The 18,410-nt window shown below is 40.6% G+C and overlaps 2 protein-coding genes across 4 annotated transcripts in view; one reads left to right on the top strand and one right to left on the bottom strand.

Moving 5' to 3' along the window:
• Positions 1 to 351: 351 nt before the first annotated feature.
• On the top strand, positions 352 to 10,903 carry MRS2 (magnesium transporter MRS2). Its single transcript, XM_040549852.1, has 11 exons — positions 352 to 556; positions 643 to 716; positions 1,833 to 1,869; positions 2,469 to 2,581; positions 2,982 to 3,155; positions 3,853 to 3,983; positions 4,665 to 4,781; positions 7,326 to 7,478; positions 8,573 to 8,690; positions 9,455 to 9,568; positions 10,666 to 10,903. The coding sequence occupies exons 1-11, from the start codon at positions 367 to 369 to the stop codon at positions 10,774 to 10,776; spliced, it is 1,332 nt and encodes a 443-aa protein (XP_040405786.1). The 5' UTR covers positions 352 to 366; the 3' UTR covers positions 10,777 to 10,903.
• A 154-nt stretch (positions 10,904 to 11,057) lies between these two features.
• Positions 11,058 to 18,410, bottom strand: part of GPLD1 (glycosylphosphatidylinositol specific phospholipase D1) — a 29,650-nt gene continuing 22,297 nt past the window's right edge. For all 3 annotated transcript variants that reach the window (XM_040549847.1, XM_040549848.1, XM_040549850.1), the window contains 8 exons: positions 18,079 to 18,220; positions 17,485 to 17,584; positions 17,298 to 17,391; positions 16,544 to 16,720; positions 16,084 to 16,244; positions 15,805 to 15,831; positions 15,668 to 15,718; positions 11,058 to 14,708 (listed from right to left, as the gene is read on the bottom strand). In XM_040549847.1, coding sequence (XP_040405781.1) covers positions 14,631 to 14,708; positions 15,668 to 15,718; positions 15,805 to 15,831; positions 16,084 to 16,244; positions 16,544 to 16,720; positions 17,298 to 17,391; positions 17,485 to 17,584; positions 18,079 to 18,220 — 830 coding nt within the window. In that variant the 3' untranslated portion in view covers positions 11,058 to 14,630. The remainder of the gene's footprint in view (positions 14,709 to 15,667; positions 15,719 to 15,804; positions 15,832 to 16,083; positions 16,245 to 16,543; positions 16,721 to 17,297; positions 17,392 to 17,484; positions 17,585 to 18,078; positions 18,221 to 18,410) is intronic.

The following is an 18,410-nucleotide window of genomic DNA, read 5'->3' as shown; positions in this document are numbered from 1 at the left end:
AGTAGTAACGCGCGCTTTATTTTGATGCTCTACACCGACGCAGGGCTTTGAACCCAGGATTCATATTCATGCCTATCCACATGCTTCACCAGGCCCAACCAAGGCAGATGCCCCTACTGCCTGCACTGCCCTTCTGCAGGGAAAGCTGCCGTTTAAAAATACTGTATGACGGCAGGAGCTGCTGCCTGCACTTCGCTGCCTGCCCGGGGCCTGCCCAGCGCCGCCGCCGCCTCGCTCCTCCCCGGCCGGACAGAGCGGGGCCGCCGCCGCCCGCTCCTCCTCCGCCGCGGCTGCGCGCTGCGAGCCGCTGAGGGCGCTCGGGGCCGTGCGGGGCCGCTCGGGGCCGTGCTGGGCCGCGCCGTGCCCATGCTCCGCAGCGCGCTGCTGCCCGTGGCGCTGTGCCGCCGCCGCGGGGCGGTGCGGGGCTGGAGCTGCGCCCCCCAGGGCTGGCCGGGCGGCGGGACCCGCCCGCGGGGCCCCCGGGGGCTGACCCCGGCACAGGCCCGGCTCGCGGCCCTGCGGCTGCCGCCCTGCGACCGCCGCCTGCGGGGGGCCGGTGAGCGGCGGGGCGGGCGGCACGGGGGCAGGGGGCAGGGGAGGGCGACACCCGGGTCGGTGACCGGCCTCCTCCTCCTCTCCCAGGTACGTTCTACCAGCACCCCGCCGCCGAGGCCTCCCAAGCCACCCTAGCCAGCGTGTCTCCCGTCTTCGCTGTGGTAAGCGCCGCGCAGACTTGTGCAGGATGACAGGTTCTTCAGGGGTGGCTTCCCTTCGAGTGCCACAGGAGCAGAACGGTTCTCCTCCCGGGGGGTGTTTCAGGTTCTAAGTTGTCACCTAAAGGCGTTCTGACTTAAGGGCCGGCTGTGGAGCACGCGTTTCATCAAGATGTTTTTCTAAGATAAAGCATCTGACGGAAGTTTTCTTGCTGGAGGCTTGCTAATGGCTTCCACAATTACTATTTCTGTGTCACAGCAACAGCACTTCTAATCACATGTAGGATCTGGGGACAAATTGTCCACATATCCCTTCTCAAATGAGCCTGAAGGCTGTTTGCAGACTGCTTGTTTGACTGTGTTAGTGCATGAGGGGACGTAAGGCCTCCTGTTGGCAATGACAAGCACAACACATGCAGCTGGGTCCGTGTGGCCATGCAATTTGTGTTGCAGCTCCACTGGAGTGCATGCCTAGGTATGTTTTGTTCACGGAAGGTTATGTCTAAAGCTAATGATATGGAATTAAGCTGCACGGTTTATAAGCAAAAGGGCAAACTTTATGATTAAACCAGACCTTGCAGTTTTTCCAATAAAGTAATTTTGCCAGGAGATAAGTGTTAAAATTAATCAGACTGGCAAATGCTAAGAAAAGAAGGATGCCAGTTACTATCTGAATGCTGTTTTAATAATAATTGGCATGGACACAAGGCCTAACTACCCCACTTGTGTTACTCTTTTAAAATTTTACGTGTATTTTTTTTCCGATTACACCAGAGGAAATGGCAAAATGGGTAATCCAGAATGTAAGGTACCCTTTCGTGCCAAAACAAGTCTGATCCTCTCTAAATCACTTCCTTTCCAAGGCTTACATGGGAACGTCATTGTGCAGATGACACTGGTTTTGATCGGTGCATGCACAAACGCAGTGAAGTATATGGCAGTTTGGTGCAAAATTTTTCATAGTTGGGATGAACAGTGAAAAGAGGGTATAAAAAGTTACTATTTCCTCATCATATATTTTCCATTTGACCTCTGGGCAAGTGCAAGCAACTTCAGACATTTTGTGCTTATTTAATAGTAACTGTGTGGAAAAAAAAAATATTTTTTTCACTTTTCTAGATGAAGCTTGACAAAGAGGGGAATACTACCTTTTTTGGTGAGTTTTCATTGTGTTTTCCTTTGATGTTTTTTTTTCTCTCGTCCAATATGGAAAAGCCCAACTGAGTATCTACTTGGGGTAGAAGACTATTTTAAGTCTGCTTCACTGTGCGTATTAATTTGCCATGTTGCAATGTCTCTTGCTTTGCTGCCTTCTGTAGGTCTTCATAGCATCTCCATCATTACAGTATTTGTAAGTTTCTAATTAATATGTTGAAAATAATGTATACCATCTGTCAGAGCAAGGTCATTTTTACTTTGTCTTTTCCCTTTTCTAACCGGCATTTTCCCATCCTGCTATTTTCCCTCCTATAGAGTTATGTGTACTTGCTCAAATCAGCCACTTGGCTTCTGACATGAAATTAATCACCATGGCCGACTTCTTCACTTCCATCTAGAATTTTTCTCTTTCCGCTCAAGATACAAACTTTTAAACTTCATAACAAATAAATTACACTGAGGAATGAATGGGAGGAAAACAGTTTTAAAGATAGCATAGCTCTTTTTATTTTGTGGGACTGAGTAACAGACTAGAATGTAATTTCAGGACATACATGCTTGTCCCCTGAATGTCTTCATCTAATATTTTTATGATAGAAAAAAAGAAAACAGAATTGTACCAGGAATTGGGTCTTCAAGCTCGAGATCTAAGATTTCAACACCTCATGAGCATTGCAACTAGGAACAACAGGATCATCATGCGAATGGAGGTAATGGTTTCCCTATAATCTTTAATAGCAGCTTTCCATGACTTGTAACCTAACAATAAATGTGTCTTTGAAGCTGTGCCTAGCAATCAGAGCAATACGTATTAATGAACATTTTGCTACTTGAGCACAGGAGAAACATTATGAACTTGATCATAGTAAAGGCCAAAAAATGACCAGGAGCCACTTCTTGACCCCGTTATCACTGGGCTATCTCTGAATACTCTGGAGTTCACTGGGAGCTCGCAGTTACTGTGAGGTTCTGTTATTTTCCTGCCTGAAAAGACATTTAAAGAGTGGCTTTTATCAATGCCTAAATTACTTAATGTACTACATAGTCAGTAGCAGACAGAAGTCTTCAGAGTTTTTTTTCAGACTACCACATGTATGCTGTCTCTTTCAGTTCTTGAAGGCGGTCATAACACCAGAGTTTCTTCTGATACTAGATTATCGTAATTTAAATCTGGAACACTGGCTCTTCAACGAACTAGCATCTCAGCTCGCAGGAGAAGGTCAACTAGTTACATACTCCCTGCCCTTTGAATTCCGAGCCATAGAAGCAATCCTGCAGTACCGGGTGAGCTGTCTGGGTTTTATGTTGTTTTGAAAGTTGTTGCTTCATAGAAAAAATAGTATGATTTTATTCTTATGTTAATATTTATGCATACATATTTTTATATGTATTCCACGCTTGTTATAGAAGCTCTTTTTTGGTTTGGGGTTTTGTTGGTTTAAGTTTTAAGTTTTTGTGTGTTTGTGTGTGCTTTCATCTCCACCCCAAAAAAGCGCTAATTGGAAAATTCATTATTGCACCAACTTACATAAGGATGTGGTGGCTTCACCATCACTTGGAGATACAAAAACAAATTATCCTACCCTTTCTAAAGACTACTATAGCTGAAACAGAATGATATGCAGAAGCACTGAGTTTTTTTGGGCTCTTGGGTAGGAGTCAGATAATGAGTTATAGCTAATCTATGCTAGCTAATGGTGATCTGACATTTCTAGATAAATAATATTTTATCTCTTGTTAGTGTGATTATGAATGAGTTTCAGTTCAGTGTAAATCACTGTTATAAAATAGTGTATTTCACACTGGCTTTATCTGTCTGTAAGTAAGTGGTACCATATAGCAAGTATTTCCAGGGTATTTGAAAGCAAACTGTGCTAACTGCCTGTTACTATGAATTCTGTGTTTGGAGACAGGAACCAGTTGCCCTAGCCATTCTAAAAGTATTGCTTTAATTCTTATGAAGGATCATGTTGTTATCTAGATCAGCAAACTGCAGGGGAGACTTAACACTTTGCAGCCTCAGATCCTTGAGACACTGGAAGCTCTAGTGGACCCCAAGCTTTTGTCTGTGGATAGGAGTAAACTACACATTCTCCTTCAAAATGGCAAGAGGTAAATAAAGAGTAAGCTGTGAAGAGACTAGAAGATGACCATAGAAAATTATATGTAATGAAAAGTTAGAAAAATGGTATCTGATATGAATTTCGTAGATTACTGTCATGCTGGGTTGTGCATCTTATTGGTAAATGTAAAAATCGTTGTATGAAATACCTAGCGATACGGGAAAAAACAGAAAATCTATTCTGATTTGTCAGAAATACAGTCAGGTTTCTTAAATAGCACCTAATAGAACAAAATAACATCTAAGAGATCAAAATAACATCTGATAGAACAAAATAACATGAGAACGTGCCTTATAATATCAAAAAAGGTTAGCCATTGGTTCTGCCCTTTAAGTTTACTTCATGTATTATCCTGTCTTACAGGACAGTGCAAATATGCACTCCCTACATGAGTGCTTATTTTTTTCTGAGTTTCTTGTAAATATACCCAGAAAACACAGCTGAATCCCTTTCAGTGTTTGTCCATTGCTTGCTGGTTCGTGGATATATCACCACCACTGCTAAATGCGTGGCCTCTAGAGAGTTTTATTTAAAGCACCTCTCAGAACTCTCCAAAGAACTCTTCCCTGGCAATTCAGTCTGGCAAGGGTGCTGGCAAAATCATCTAAAGATTACCTTGGTGTGTTGGTGCCAGTGGGATTATTTGACTTCTTGCCTGTTCTTTCTTCAGCTTGTCAGAACTGGAAACAGATCTTAAAGTTTTCAAAGAAACAATTCTGGAGATTCTAGATGAAGAAGAATTAATAGAAGAGCTCTGTCTATCTAAATGGACTGATCCACAAGTATTGTATGTATATTATGAAACCAGATACTTTTTTTAAAGTGTGTTTTATTTAAGGAGAACTTGAACACTAATCTGGATGTTCCCCTCCAAAAAGCAAAAGGAAAAAGACTTAAAATTTTTAAAGCCCCGATGGTAGTCACTTCACAAATGGTTGTATCCACCATTCTGGAGAGGAGGTTCCATAGCACTAGTCATATACACAGTTACAAATAGTTCTTGGCATAGTAGACCAGTTCATCTAGTATGCATTGGGGTGGGAGCAGGACGGCAGCAGGAGAAAAAGCAAATGCTATTTTCCAGTACAAATTAACACTTCCTGGGAGAGTTTTCTTCAGTTTCACCAACAAAACAAAAACTGCTGCTTTGAAGTTTGTATTGAAAGAGTCAGACACCACACTTCCTTTGTAAGAAGTGGTCTGTACGCCTTGTTTCCAGCTTTTTGCTCACCAGCAGAACTCGTAGGAAGGAAGCTTTGGGGCAATGTTGTTGATACTGTCTTTATGTAGGTGCACGTATAAGAGCAGCATTTCAGTAAAAACATATACACAGAGATAGTCCTGTCACACCCTCTCAAGTCCTGATGAAGGATCACACACATCATAAGCAGCGCTGGTCACTTTAAACAAAAACTAAAAAGCAAAAAGATAATGTATGTCATACCCCAGTGCTTTAGGCTGAGCCGTATTTAGATCTTGGGCATACAGACATGTTCTCTTTTTAAGCAGAGAAAAAAATACCTTTCAGGTCCTTTGTGAGGCTGCTGAATAATACTTCTGCCTAGCCACATTATATGTGGGTATATTAATACTGTTCACACAGCAGTGTGTTTGAAGTCAGGAAATAAGTTTCTTGCCCTGCAGAGTTTAGTCTAAATGTATGATATAAACTCTGTACTCCATATTTGGGATGCAGTTTGCATTTCTAGTGCATCTGCTGGAGCAGTATTGGGAGGGTTCTTGAACTCTCAGATCAGGAGAAACCTGGAGTCACCTTTTCAAGCTACCACCATTGCACAAAGGTACAAGAGGTGACGGGAGGTTGTGAAGACTGCTGGAGCCGTGCAAAAGGATGTTGTGAGGCAGTCCATGCATGAGGCATACTGGCAAATACTAGCCATGGCAGCGTGTTTGCAGACAGGCTGGCAGTATGGGCTCTTCTCTTGACCCCAGGATACAAGTGATGAATTCGAGAAGTCTATCAGAGGAGGTCAGGAGGAACCCAGATAGGAGGCAACATTGATGCAGGAATGGTGAGCTGAGACCAGAAAGACAAGATGAGGCAGACATTCTATCTTTGTGTGAAGGAACAGCAGAGTATCAAAGACTCAGGAGACAGATGGAGGCTAATTAATGAAAACAAATCAGATGGCAGTTGCTTTTAAGTTTTTATGCCTGTTGTTTCCCTTTTTGTACCTACTGAGGAGCCAGTATAAAGATACTTATCAAATAGGGTCATGAGCTGAATCTGTAATACAGTAGATAGTGCTCAAAGGATTTCAAATCCCCAACCCCGCTCCTCTGCATGCAGTCAAAACCTCTAGGTCTGAAGGGCTTTGAAATCAGCCTGGCTAACTCAAAATTTCAGCCCCATAAGAGAGAAACTAGGGACTCTGTTAAAGGTCTCTGGGGACCTTAAGTGGGTTGATTCTTAAGATACAGCACTAACTTTCTTGGGAAACCATTTCAGAGAGGTTCCATTAACAGTCAGCAACACCTCAAGGAGATTCCGTAGAAAGTTTAGTCTGTCTAGAGAAATGAGGTCATACCACAAAAGAAAAAAAGGTGAAGAATCTTCCTGGCTTTGCTGCTAGTTTCTGTGCTCTCCTGGATCTTGGGTACCTTTTGTCTACATAATGAAGAATCCAGCACACCCCTAAGAAATTATGTATCTCTAGAGAAGGCTGCTGATCCAGCATTCTGGATGATGCAGTAAGATGAAAGTCTCAGACATATTTTACTTAGGAGAGCAGCATCTTCCACTTGACACTCTCTCTTAAGCAGCTTCATGCTCCCAAAAAGTTTTGCAGTAATGACCGTGTATAGCTGAAGCACCTTACAACTAAACTGTTTTAATGCATGCCTAAGACACATCCCTAACCATGTGATTGTTTATGTGTTGGCTTTTGGTTCTGTTTTATTCTTGTGGTTTTTGACTGTGCCGTTATCAACTTCCACCACTTGAGGGCACCAAAAAGTTAAGTTTATCTTTTCAAAAATGTCAGCACTTACTTGATAACGTTATAATAGCTGAAAAAGTAGAATTCGTGTTGCCATGCATGCCTTGAGCACATCAAACGCTAACTGCTCTACTGAAAGTAACTGACTGCCTGTACTGGTCAGCTAATTTAAGAAGATACGCCTTTTATTTTATGCCGTAGGTATTGATGGAGGGCTCCTTTGTCACTTAAAAGATTGGATTTTGAGATCTAGTGTCAGCACTCTATTGGCTGTTAGCCACAACTCTTTTATGCGCCTTCTCTTTAACGCATCAGTAATGCACTTTAATATACCACGTATATAACCAAAAAATACAAATTGTTGCACACAGTGAGGAGAGCACGTCTGGGATTGACCATGCAGAAGAAATGGAACTGCTGTTGGAGAACTATTACCGACAAGCAGAAGATCTTGCAAATGAAGCTCGTGAACTCAGGGTATTGATTGATGACTCAGAAAGCATAATCTTTATCAACCTGGACAGGTAAGCTATGCTGTCTGTTGTACTGCCAAAAGCTGAGCAGAATGTAATGCTACCTGTTCTTTCTCAAATCACTGCCAGTAAAGGAAGGCTGGGGAATTCCATTTTCTGAGGGTTTGAATGGACTTGCAGTCACAGCAGAAGAAGCTGCATTGCACTTTTTTATCACTGAACCAGATAAAGCAAAGCAACAAAACACCCTAATTAGTAATATGTAAAAACATCTGTAGCCTAGGTTACAGTTTTCACCAGCAGGTGAAACCAAGCCACTCTGAGATCCTTCTGGGGAACTACTCACTAAAGAAAATGTCTTCAAATTTAGGGGCAAAATAAGAGCAAACTTTTCTGAGTATAATTTTAATTTAGTAAAACTGTTTATTTAAATAAGAGTCTGGCTAGGCTACTCAGCTGTTCAGTACAAGTTGAATTATCACCCTGTGCCGTGATTCAAGAATGAATAATTTCGGAGCAAGTATTTTATTTCTTTAAGTGTGCTGCAGTTTTCACCACAAGTTGGCTTTTTAATTGAAAAGTAATTGTAGCTTGCATTTGCAAGCACATGCCACCTTGCCTTTGAGGTCAATGTTTAATATTCTTTCTCCTGTTTATTGAGGAATTGGTGGATGCTGTATCAGAAAGCCATGGAAATTATTTCTGGGAAGAGTTGAATATGGAATTCTACAAAACAGGCTTAAGTTTATAGTCTGCAGTCTTTACTGACTCTGCTTTCTAAGTATATTCACTTGCAAGATAACAGTAAATTTTTGTTGTCTGTGAATACTGACATAAATTTCAGCCAATTAGCAGTGAGAGAGAAAAATTTCCATGGAGTTTAACTGTTGCTCTGTGCATATATCTCTAAAAAGTGAGTGACCCGAGTCAGCTGATGATTACACAGAACCTACTGCCTTAGATGTATACTCATGCAGCAATTTCAAAGCAAGTCTCTTTTATACTGTTGTTTCATGTGCTGCCTAATTCCAGTATGACTTCCTCTATTTCATTGTTTAGTTTGAATGCATACCGTATGGAATTTGAGAATTTATGCAGCAGAACAATTTTTGGGTTCCCCTTACAGATGTTTCTCCCTTCTTTAGCCACCGTAATGTGATGATGAGACTCAACTTGCAGCTGACTATGGGGACTTTCTCTCTCTCTCTCTTTGGACTCATAGGAGTTGCATTTGGTATGAACTTGGAGTCATCTCTTGAAGAGGTAAGGAATGAGTGCTGCTTTTATCAGTGACATAAAACATGGGCCCTGCTCTTATAGTGCATTTTACATTCAGTACAATTCCATTCCAGACTTACATTAATGTGTGAAGTAAGATAATTTAGCATGGGGATTCATGTGTCACCTTTTTGAAAGCAAATTACTTCATGGCTAGTCGCACAGTATAACAGGCTTTTTTGTCTATGTAATGTCCAAGGAAAAGAAATGAGAAGACAACAGTATGGTTGAATAAGGACTAACTGTACAACAGTGTTCGTGTTTCTTTAATAATCATCAATGCTTCTGAAAAACCCAGCTTCGTCTTCCAGATACAAAGCTATCTGCCAAGCAGCCAGGGAGTTCCCTACACACCAGAGGAGATACTCTACTGTTAATTACATGATTATTCCTATATCAAGGGTAGTATTTACAATTGGACGTGCTGTCTTAAAATGACTAAATAAATAAAAACATAGAAAGACCTTTTCATTTCTATGTCCATTAAATAGAAGGCTTGAATTTCCAAACTCCTGATGAAGGATGGAAAACTGCATGGGACAGTAACAGAATACATTAAGGTGATTCCTAAATAAAACGTTTTGCTATAAAACAGCCCTTTTTCCCTGGTATGGTTTGTCTGTTGATAGTAGAGGGTTTACCACTTCCCTGCCATAAAGGACAAGAAAACTGGTGGGGAGTGAGAGATGATCTTTGGCTAAATCCCTGAAGTGAGAGTTGCCTAACTAATGGGGATGTTCTGTTTTTAGGACCCCAGAATATTTTGGCTGGTGACTGGGATTATGTTTCTGGGAAGTGGCCTGATATGGCGGCGCTTGCTTTCCTTCCTTGGGCGGCACTTAGAACCTTCACTACCTCCTCATGTACGTATGGCTGGCTAGGATTTCTGCTTCATACTCTGCATGTACAATTCATCTCTAAAGCAGGAAATAAGCAGTTGTAGAGTGGTGGGTCATAGAGCTTGCAGGGAGTTAAGCTAAGTCAGTCTTTCTTGACTCGGCAAATGAGAAGGTTTTCCCTAGCTGTACTGAAGGAGGCAGGAAGCCCAACACTGGCAAAGATATATTTGAGCAGTAAGATACTGTGTGCTGTTGCTAGAAGTGAAGCTGCAGGTTCTTCTTTAAGAGATGCCATATTCACTTTCACCTAGCAGCCCGAGGGAAGCTGAGACTAATGGTAGAAGCAGCCCTTATTTGCCCTTTGAGCTCCTGCAGAAGTCTCTTTGTGGTGAGGGACATAAGGGATGCTGTCCTCCTCCTTCCACGCACATACTAACTCTGTATCTGTGGTCCCTTTCTCATAAAAGAGAAGATGAAGATGAAAGGAAGATGAGGACAGGTACTAGCTGCAAAATCTCTCTGAAGAATGGCGCCATGGTTGCGATGTCCTGACTCCCAATCAGAAGTTTGCAATAGCCATCTTTGCCACTGATGCTGATGGCATTGTAGAGCCATATGTCATCAAGCTGTATGAAAATTTCCAAGGAGCCAGTCTTCAGATTAGCAAAATTTTGTATGAGTCATTTTCCATGTTCACTGCCCTTTGCTGCCAAAACATACAGGACTGTATTGTCAGCTTATGTTCTGAATAATTATAACAGAGAAGTATCAGTGGATTCAAAAGTTAAGTTCCTACAAGTGACCAAAGAAAGAGAGACCAAGATAAACTCCGTTTTTCCCTCCCCTCCCTTGCTGTTAAGAGGTAGATGGAAGTAGTTTGTTGTTAATTGTTGACTATGGCTACAATTAACTGGATTATTCTCAAGTGTTGCTCAAGACCAAGACATACTGACTCTGGCTTGGAGAAATGTACTGAAAGGGATAGGAGGGAGAAGCCAGAGACTGTCCTTGAACATAAGAAGAGAACAAGCAGGATTCAGACCTCTCTAAATCTTGATTTCCTTCTCCTGTATATAGAGCAGCTTCTCCTGTAATTAAAGGCTATTTTGTATCTTGCCTAGGTTCCTGCAGTTTTGAGAAAATCCCAGCCAGCAGCTCAAAGAGTGGAGATAAAAAATGACCTTAAAGCAGAAACATTTGGGCTGAGCAGAAGCACGCTGACAAACCAATAGGAACAGCAGGAAGAAAGAGACTTTTACTGTTACGGGGCAGACTTTGGACACTTATATTTGTTTTTCCTTACTGAAAAGCTTAAGAATTTCTAAACTTGCTAATTTAATATATATTTTGTGCCAAAAACCTATGGTGAGATTTCAATGCTTACACACAAAAAGAGGGAAACTCAAGGGAAAGAGTGACATGTTTTCCACAATAGTCTCACCTCCACTCCATGTATGTTCCATTAGATTTCTGTATCACATATACATACTCATTTTAAGTGTTTCTGTCAAACACTTAACTCACATAATGGTCTTTCTAAAGAGCAGCATTCTCAGCTTAAAGGATGACAGCAGTCAGCATTCATCAGTAATTCTCATTCTGAACTGCAGGTTTAGCAACCTGCCTTCAATTATCAAAGAAAAAATCTACCCCAAAAGCGCCCTTTCTATGTTTTTCCTTTTTTAAAGCCCTACTTAATTGCAGAGGATTAATTTTCCTAAGCAAAAAGTATACCTGCATCCCTTGTGAAGCACTACTTCAAAATTGACAGTAACCAAAAATAATACTTTTTTTTCTTATTTTAAGTGAGCTTTGAAACTTGGCTACTTATTTTGGGTATTCCATAACAATTAATTTAAGCCCAAACTGTATGCGGTTTTAATAGCTGGAAAAGCAGGTCCATTGACAATGCACGCTTGTGCCTGCCATCTGCCACTATTTCAATATGCATTAACATAGCTGCAGTTTAACAATTCCTTATGTCATAAGGACTGATTCATACCCTGATGAACATCATCAGACCAGTTGTTAGTTTCTCTTAAAAGAGAGAAAGCAGAACCCAACTTCTTTCTGAGAAGGCAAGAGAAAGCATGGACTATACTCCACCTCAGTAAGTAGCTAAGTTAGTTGAAGGGTGTGCAAGCCTTGGGTCTTGTAATGGACTGGAGGAAGAAGTAAAATCTTTATGGCCACTATTTGTGTTTGTCCTTACGACTTACCTCTGAACTCTCAGGGCATAATTCTCTACTGGCTTCTCTCAGTCTGTAAAGAGAGTATGAAAGCCTTCCAGATCAGGTCACCGTCTAGTTTTTTGTTTGGGCTTTTTTAACCTCAGTAACATACAGTGAGTAGCTCCTTGGTTGCCACCAGACAAATGACTATACTTGCAGGGATTGAAAAGACAACCGTAGCTGTGAACTCAAAACAAGTCCAGAATGGAAATGAAAGAGTACAAAAATCAGTATTATGCAGGCCTGTGATCTTAGTATGGTTTAAGTCAGTTGTACTAAATTATTTTCAAACAGTTGCTCTTGCTCTGTATGAGACTTCAACTACAGATATAAAAGGCATGAAAAGGTGAGAAAATTAATGGGCTTTGTAATGCTTTTAAGTTTGTAGGTGAACATTTTTGCAGCCTTTATTTGTAACAGGTAGAGATGTTTAAAAAAAAACAAACCAACAGTACAGCTCCTAAACTGAGCAACCTAGCAGAAAAAACAGTGGCTCTCATACCATTGCTGATAAACTCCAAGAAAGTGTAGTGAGTGAAGGGATACGGATGTGATATTTTCAAGCAAGTAATAGTTGCATTAGGCCAGAACTCAAATGTGTTGGTACAGCGGTTTGGGAATCTTTCAGGTATGCTTTCCAAGCTCTTTCCTCTGTACAGTGAGGCCTCTGCATAGCATATTGCCTCCTTTTCCTGTACGTAAGTGACTTAAAGCAGAATAAAAGCACTGAGAGAAAGACAGTTCTGGTACAAGACTGCCTTTCATTTTACAGACCTATACAAACTTCTAAAGGTTTTCATACAATTTGAGTAACTAAATGAGTTAACGTGCAACAAAATTACCCGGAGATCATACATAGAAAAAACAAAGCTAGTGGAGACTGTATGTTAAGAATAGAATTGTTCCAGAACATACTAGTATCAGCAATTTTAGTTTAAAAAAAGAAAACTTTTTTTTTTTGCCCTTAAAAATGCACTGCTTGTTTTGCCTCATACCACTATTCATAGATTTGCAAGGTAAGTACAGTTCCATCTGGTTACCACTTTCATAAAGTTCAGATTTCTAAGTAATAGCTGCGTGGTTATTTTTTCTATTATCTGGGCAAGTTAGGTCCCCAAAATAGATGGCAGAACACATCAAGCTAATGTTTACCTTGTCATCTTTTTTTAAAGACAACCTTCCTGAGAGAGAATTCTTAACAAGGTAAGTTGAGATGTATTATCCTTGGAGTATGGCATTTAGAAATCTGTGTTATTCCACTGACTTGTGTTATTTAAAATAAAAGTAATGCCTTATGTTTGTGATGGAGGCAAGAAAGATGAAATGCAGATACATACGCGTCTGTGTATTAGTGTTGATAATAAGAGCATCACATTTCGCTGCTCAAGTTTTTTAATAGATACTGATGCACACTGTTAACATGTATCATACAATATTAGTGTGAGTTAGCTGAATTCAATACTGGTAGCAATAAAAGCACAATTCTAAGTTACCATGGTTATGGAATTTCACATAAAAACATAAAAAGGGTATCAGAGTAGTCTCAGCCATGAGTGGAAAAGCAAAAGTATTTCCTACAATTTAATCACTTTCGCTTGTGCTCTTCTCCCTGGGAGAACCCAGCTGTTCTACGTCCTCAATGTGGGCCTCGAGCCTTGGTAGCAACAGAGACCATCCTTATTGGCATCTACCTGTTCTGTCTGGTTTAGAGCTGCCCTTCCTCCATGCTTCCTATTTTGACAGCAACTTCTGATGTCTTAGAATCCCTGTCAGTATCACAGTATACTAGGAATGTAAATTACGTGTGATTCCATCTTGATTTTGTCAAGGAAATATTCACACCTGATCAGTAAAGAAGGTGACCTGATAATTAGAGCTGAAGCTGACACAACCCCTCAACATAATTTATACAGCCAAATATGGCCACCATAATCTAGCCTTCTCATTTCAAGTCTCCAAAAAGTTTTCAGACCAGCTTGCTTACTAGGTCAAGTGTTGCTACCACTCACAACAGAGTTAATTTATCCATTTGCATGACTGACTTAGCTCTGGTTGTTTTGTAAGTCAAACCACCATGATGGTTACATTCCTGTGATGGTTGCACTCCCTCTATTTTATGCTGGTGGCACGCTGGCTCAGGCATGGCTAGTGAACAGGCCTAATTGGATGCAAATGTAAAATCGTACAGTCAAGGACCTGAATTCCTATGCAGAGCCAGTATAGTTGAGAAACTATGAATATGAAAGAGAAAAAACTGCCTGTATTACATGACTGTAAGGAAGAATTTTGACTAAAAGTCAACAACTTTATGCTATGAATATTTGCAAGCACTACAGCCCATTGTGCTCTGCACAGCAGCAGGCTGCAGCAGTGATCTCCCCTTCAGCAGGGATGCCTCTCAAAGTTATTGCTAGAGGTTTGGAGAGATCCCTTGCCTGGCGTTTGATGTTTACAGCGAGGTAAGCAACACTTCTATATGCATTCAATATTTATATACATCAAGCTTAAGTGACATTTTGAGTACATCAAGCTAGTTTAATTATTAGGTGTGTACTAAGTAGTAGAGCGCTTGAGTGCTGTTAAACATTGATTAATAGATCTTTTGTTTAACTTCACAACAAGAACTTGTTTTAGTAATTCAGCTGCAACAATTCAGCATCACTTAAAAACAGTGACCATCCCTCACTCCCCAGATACTATCTGGGACCCTACCTATCTAGGCTGTGTATCTACTGAAGTTTGCTGTCATGTGTTCCTGTTGGTTTGTATCGGTTAAGGGAAAGTATCACAGATACCACAGAGATTCTTCACTAAAACACCACTTTTGCCCTGGTCTTAAAGGTTACCATGACCATTCAGAGTGAGTAGACAAAAAGCCTTCCACCAAGTCGAGCTTTTGCTGAACTTCTCTCTGCTGCCACTACAACTTCTTTCTGTGGAAATGGATATGGGAGAAGGGTTAGCAAAATGCAAATACAAGTTCATGATTGCCTTAAGCCTCCCTAATAGAAACTGGATTTTGTCTATTTATCATTAGTGTCATATAGAAATGTGATGAGGAGAAATGGGAGAGCAACCCACCTCATCAGAATAGTGGCTAACAAAACAATTTGGCAAACAGACCTCTTCCACCTGGGGAACTGGAAAAAGCTAGAACTAGTCAGATGTTTTGCCAGCACAAACTTTCTCAGGAACAAGATCAATACAGATAAAGTTGGAGTATGGACTGGATTGGTGCCATAGCAAAGGAACACAATTGCTTGGAAAACTTCCTCACATGCATTCACACAGCAGCCATCAGTGATGTCTGTTGTGAGTGTTGGATTACACACCCTAACCTAGTTTAGATGCATTTGCGTTTCCAGGTGTTTCTCCAGTGTATGATTTAAGAAGAAGAAGTCAAACACCATTTGTTGAAGACCAGTTGCACATCTCCTCAGCCTACTGCTGAGGTGTTCTTACACAGGTTGCATCAGACTAAGTAGAACATTGGACTCCCCTCAGCTGAACAAGCACTAAGAAAGCGGGTGCCTTGTTTACAGTACAGCTCAGCAGCCGATTTGCATACAGGTTGGTTTGAACAGTAAAGCCAACTGGCATCTGTGCTAGATTTACAGTGCAGCCTTTCAGGAAAGTTCCAAGTAGTTAGATTTCAGGTCATTTCAAAGCAATCCCTTTCAATTCAGGTGCTAAAATTTTGACAACTCCACAGTTCATGCACCTATAAAATGGTTTTAATCATCAGCTTAGAGAGTGACTTAAAGGAAAACTTAACTCATGATGTAAAAGCACTTCGGACTTCTGCAAATGAGTAAGATGTGAGGTGTTGACCAGTATATGCAAGTGAGGTAGAAAGATGTAATGAAACAACAGCAGCAATTATTTTTCTCACCTTTCTTTCAGACTTCACAGTGATGACAGAACTCCCAAATCTTGACTGTTCCTATAAGATAATGCTGCTTGTTATAATGCTGTTTTTAAAGTGGATTTTTTTCATTTCTTGCAGCAAATTGTTTTCTAGTTACTCACCTCAGGAGAAATCAGCACATACTGTGCCTGAAGAGAAAAAAAAAAAGTGAGTGGAGAGAACCACGCTCGGAGAGTAAAAGCCCAGTGCAATAACCCTGGATCCTAAACAAGAAAGAAACTTGACAACACACAGGAGGAGCCAAATTACACAGGCTCAGAAACACAAGTAACCTTCAGTTTTATGAAACCAAGCACAGCATGCTAGTTATCTGCATGGGAGGTATTAATTTACCTGTCAATATGACCTTAGGCCATGATTTCACTTTTATGATTTCTTACCCAGTCCTCAGGACAGGGAGATATCCATGATTTGCAGTGGCCTGTCATGTTCCCTGAGGATGCCTGCTTTCCGTTGTAAATGTAAACACGGCCAGCTGCCCCACCGAACAGTACTGTGGTGATATCATTAGTTCGCAGTGGGGATGTCACAATCATTTCATCTGCAAATAGTACAAGGATTATATAGGACATCAGAAGTGAAATAACACTAAGCCAAAACACGAGAGTTGGCATTTGTATACCTCTACATGCCAAAATTCCAGTTAAAATGTATCAATTTCTGTCTAAATTGTTTGGGGTTTTATAGATGCCTCCTCGGAAGTTACAGTAGAATATTTGTGCAAGTCAACTGAGGCAGAAGACTGGGCTTAGCACTTGTACGAATATGCAGGTGACCGGTCTTCCTGTTGCAATGAATAAAACATTTCACCTCTGATAATCTAGATCCATCTAGCTTTACCTAGTCCGTCATTATCCAGGTCACTTAAGCATATATCTCCTCCAAAGCGAGAAAACCTCCTGTCCCCACTGAATGTGCTGAGCAAAGAAGGCTTGGTGCTGTCTGTCAGATCATACACCAGAGCTACTCCTGCTTGGTGCAGCACGGAGGATATAAATGAAATCCTAGAGAGGCTGTCTAGAAAAAAACAACAAAGTTACAGGAGTTGATCATCAGACATAAGAACTCAGGCTTAGTACTTGAAATACCTTGCAAGCAGGTAATACTGGCATTATACAAAATGGACAAACAGTATAATTTAAGAATCAAATATCAAATGTTATATGGCAGTAATGCTAGTTAGCACAGAAACAATCTCTTAGCAATACTAGCAGGGGAAATATGCATTCATTTTAAAGGACAAATACTAGAGTTCTACATTTTGACATGCATTTCCTTACTGCCTACTCCCAGAGTAAGCACAAAATACCATGTTTTACTTCCAAGAAATATGCAGTCTACTAGCAAATCACTGCTACATAAATAACGCAAGATAACAAACACTGTTAATAGAAGCTATTTGGCACAGTATAGAAGTCTGAAAAAAAATGCAAGTCACCTGTACAGTAATTATTTCTAAATTTTCTAAATATCTTAAAATTCTATGGCAGATAAAAGGTCTCTTTTCTAAGTTTTAACTTTGATTCTATTCTCCAGTCATACAGAAAGGAATATCCCAAAGCAGAAATGTTTTCCAAATTTCAGAAAGACATACCTGTAGTAGGTGCACCCACCACCAAAACTTTTCTGTTGATTCCAGTCACGGACATCACACCACTAGCCAGAGACAAACCCATTCTGCCCATTGCCTGTTAAATTTTTAAATGCTTATGTCATTTCCACAGAATGTCGCTTTATTTCAAATAATATATATAAGGACTATACTATATAGGGAGCCCTACCTTGTCTCCAGCTACTGCAAACCAGTACTTTGTGCTTGGTGGGTTATATCCATACACCTTCCCAACACTCTGCCTGACATCCGATGAGAAGGGATTGCAGCTTGAATTAGAATGTAAAATATATTTGTATATTATGTCATTCAACTTTCTGTAGATTCAGACATGATTGTTCATCTTAGAATATTTTCCCCTCCTATAAATCTATTTTAGTAATCCCATGCTTGTTTTAACAAGTTACCAGACATTTTGGGCACAAACTTTGTCCGTCCATCCACTTCGTTAACACCCAATACATTTTTGCATTTGGCTTGCTTTTGAAAATGTCATTGCTATCTGTAGGATTATTTTAGGCGTTCCTACTTGGTGTTTTTGTGACCCCTCCCACCAAGAAAACCCCACAAGTTCTTAAGTGTCTCTAAAAGCAAAGACCCCCTCTCTAAATACACAAGGAAGGGTAAAGGCATAAAAATATGAATAAAAGTATTCTAAGGACAAAGAGGAAAGTTCCTCAAAAGCAGGAAGTCTAATCTAGTACAAATCTTTACCAATGTAGGGCAGGATAGAGGAGAAATAAAGCAATCATTTACAACACACCCAACACAGCTCTTCCATGTAGGGCTACCAATCAGCAGTAATGTTATATTCTCCACTTGGCAGCTGTCAAGTGAAAATCCAAACCAAGCATAGTTTTCTTCCCCCTTCACCATCCAGTCAGCATCCTCTACAGACAGAAGTCCTGACAGACCAGAAAAATATTAATTAAATCTTGGTGTAACCTGTCATACAAAATTCTATTAGCAATCATCCAGTGTTTCACCCTATGATGAGAAGTTTCTATACACCTACGATATGGCACCAGTTACAGCTAACTTCACTGCACAGCAACATTCAGTCTGCAATTGTACTCTCTGGTGAAAGCCTTCACT

The sequence above is a fragment of the Cygnus olor genome, chromosome 2 (genome assembly GCF_009769625.2).
Source record: "Cygnus olor isolate bCygOlo1 chromosome 2, bCygOlo1.pri.v2, whole genome shotgun sequence".
Lineage (NCBI taxonomy): Eukaryota > Metazoa > Chordata > Aves > Anseriformes > Anatidae > Cygnus > Cygnus olor.
This window is presented reverse-complemented; position numbering and strand designations above follow the sequence as displayed.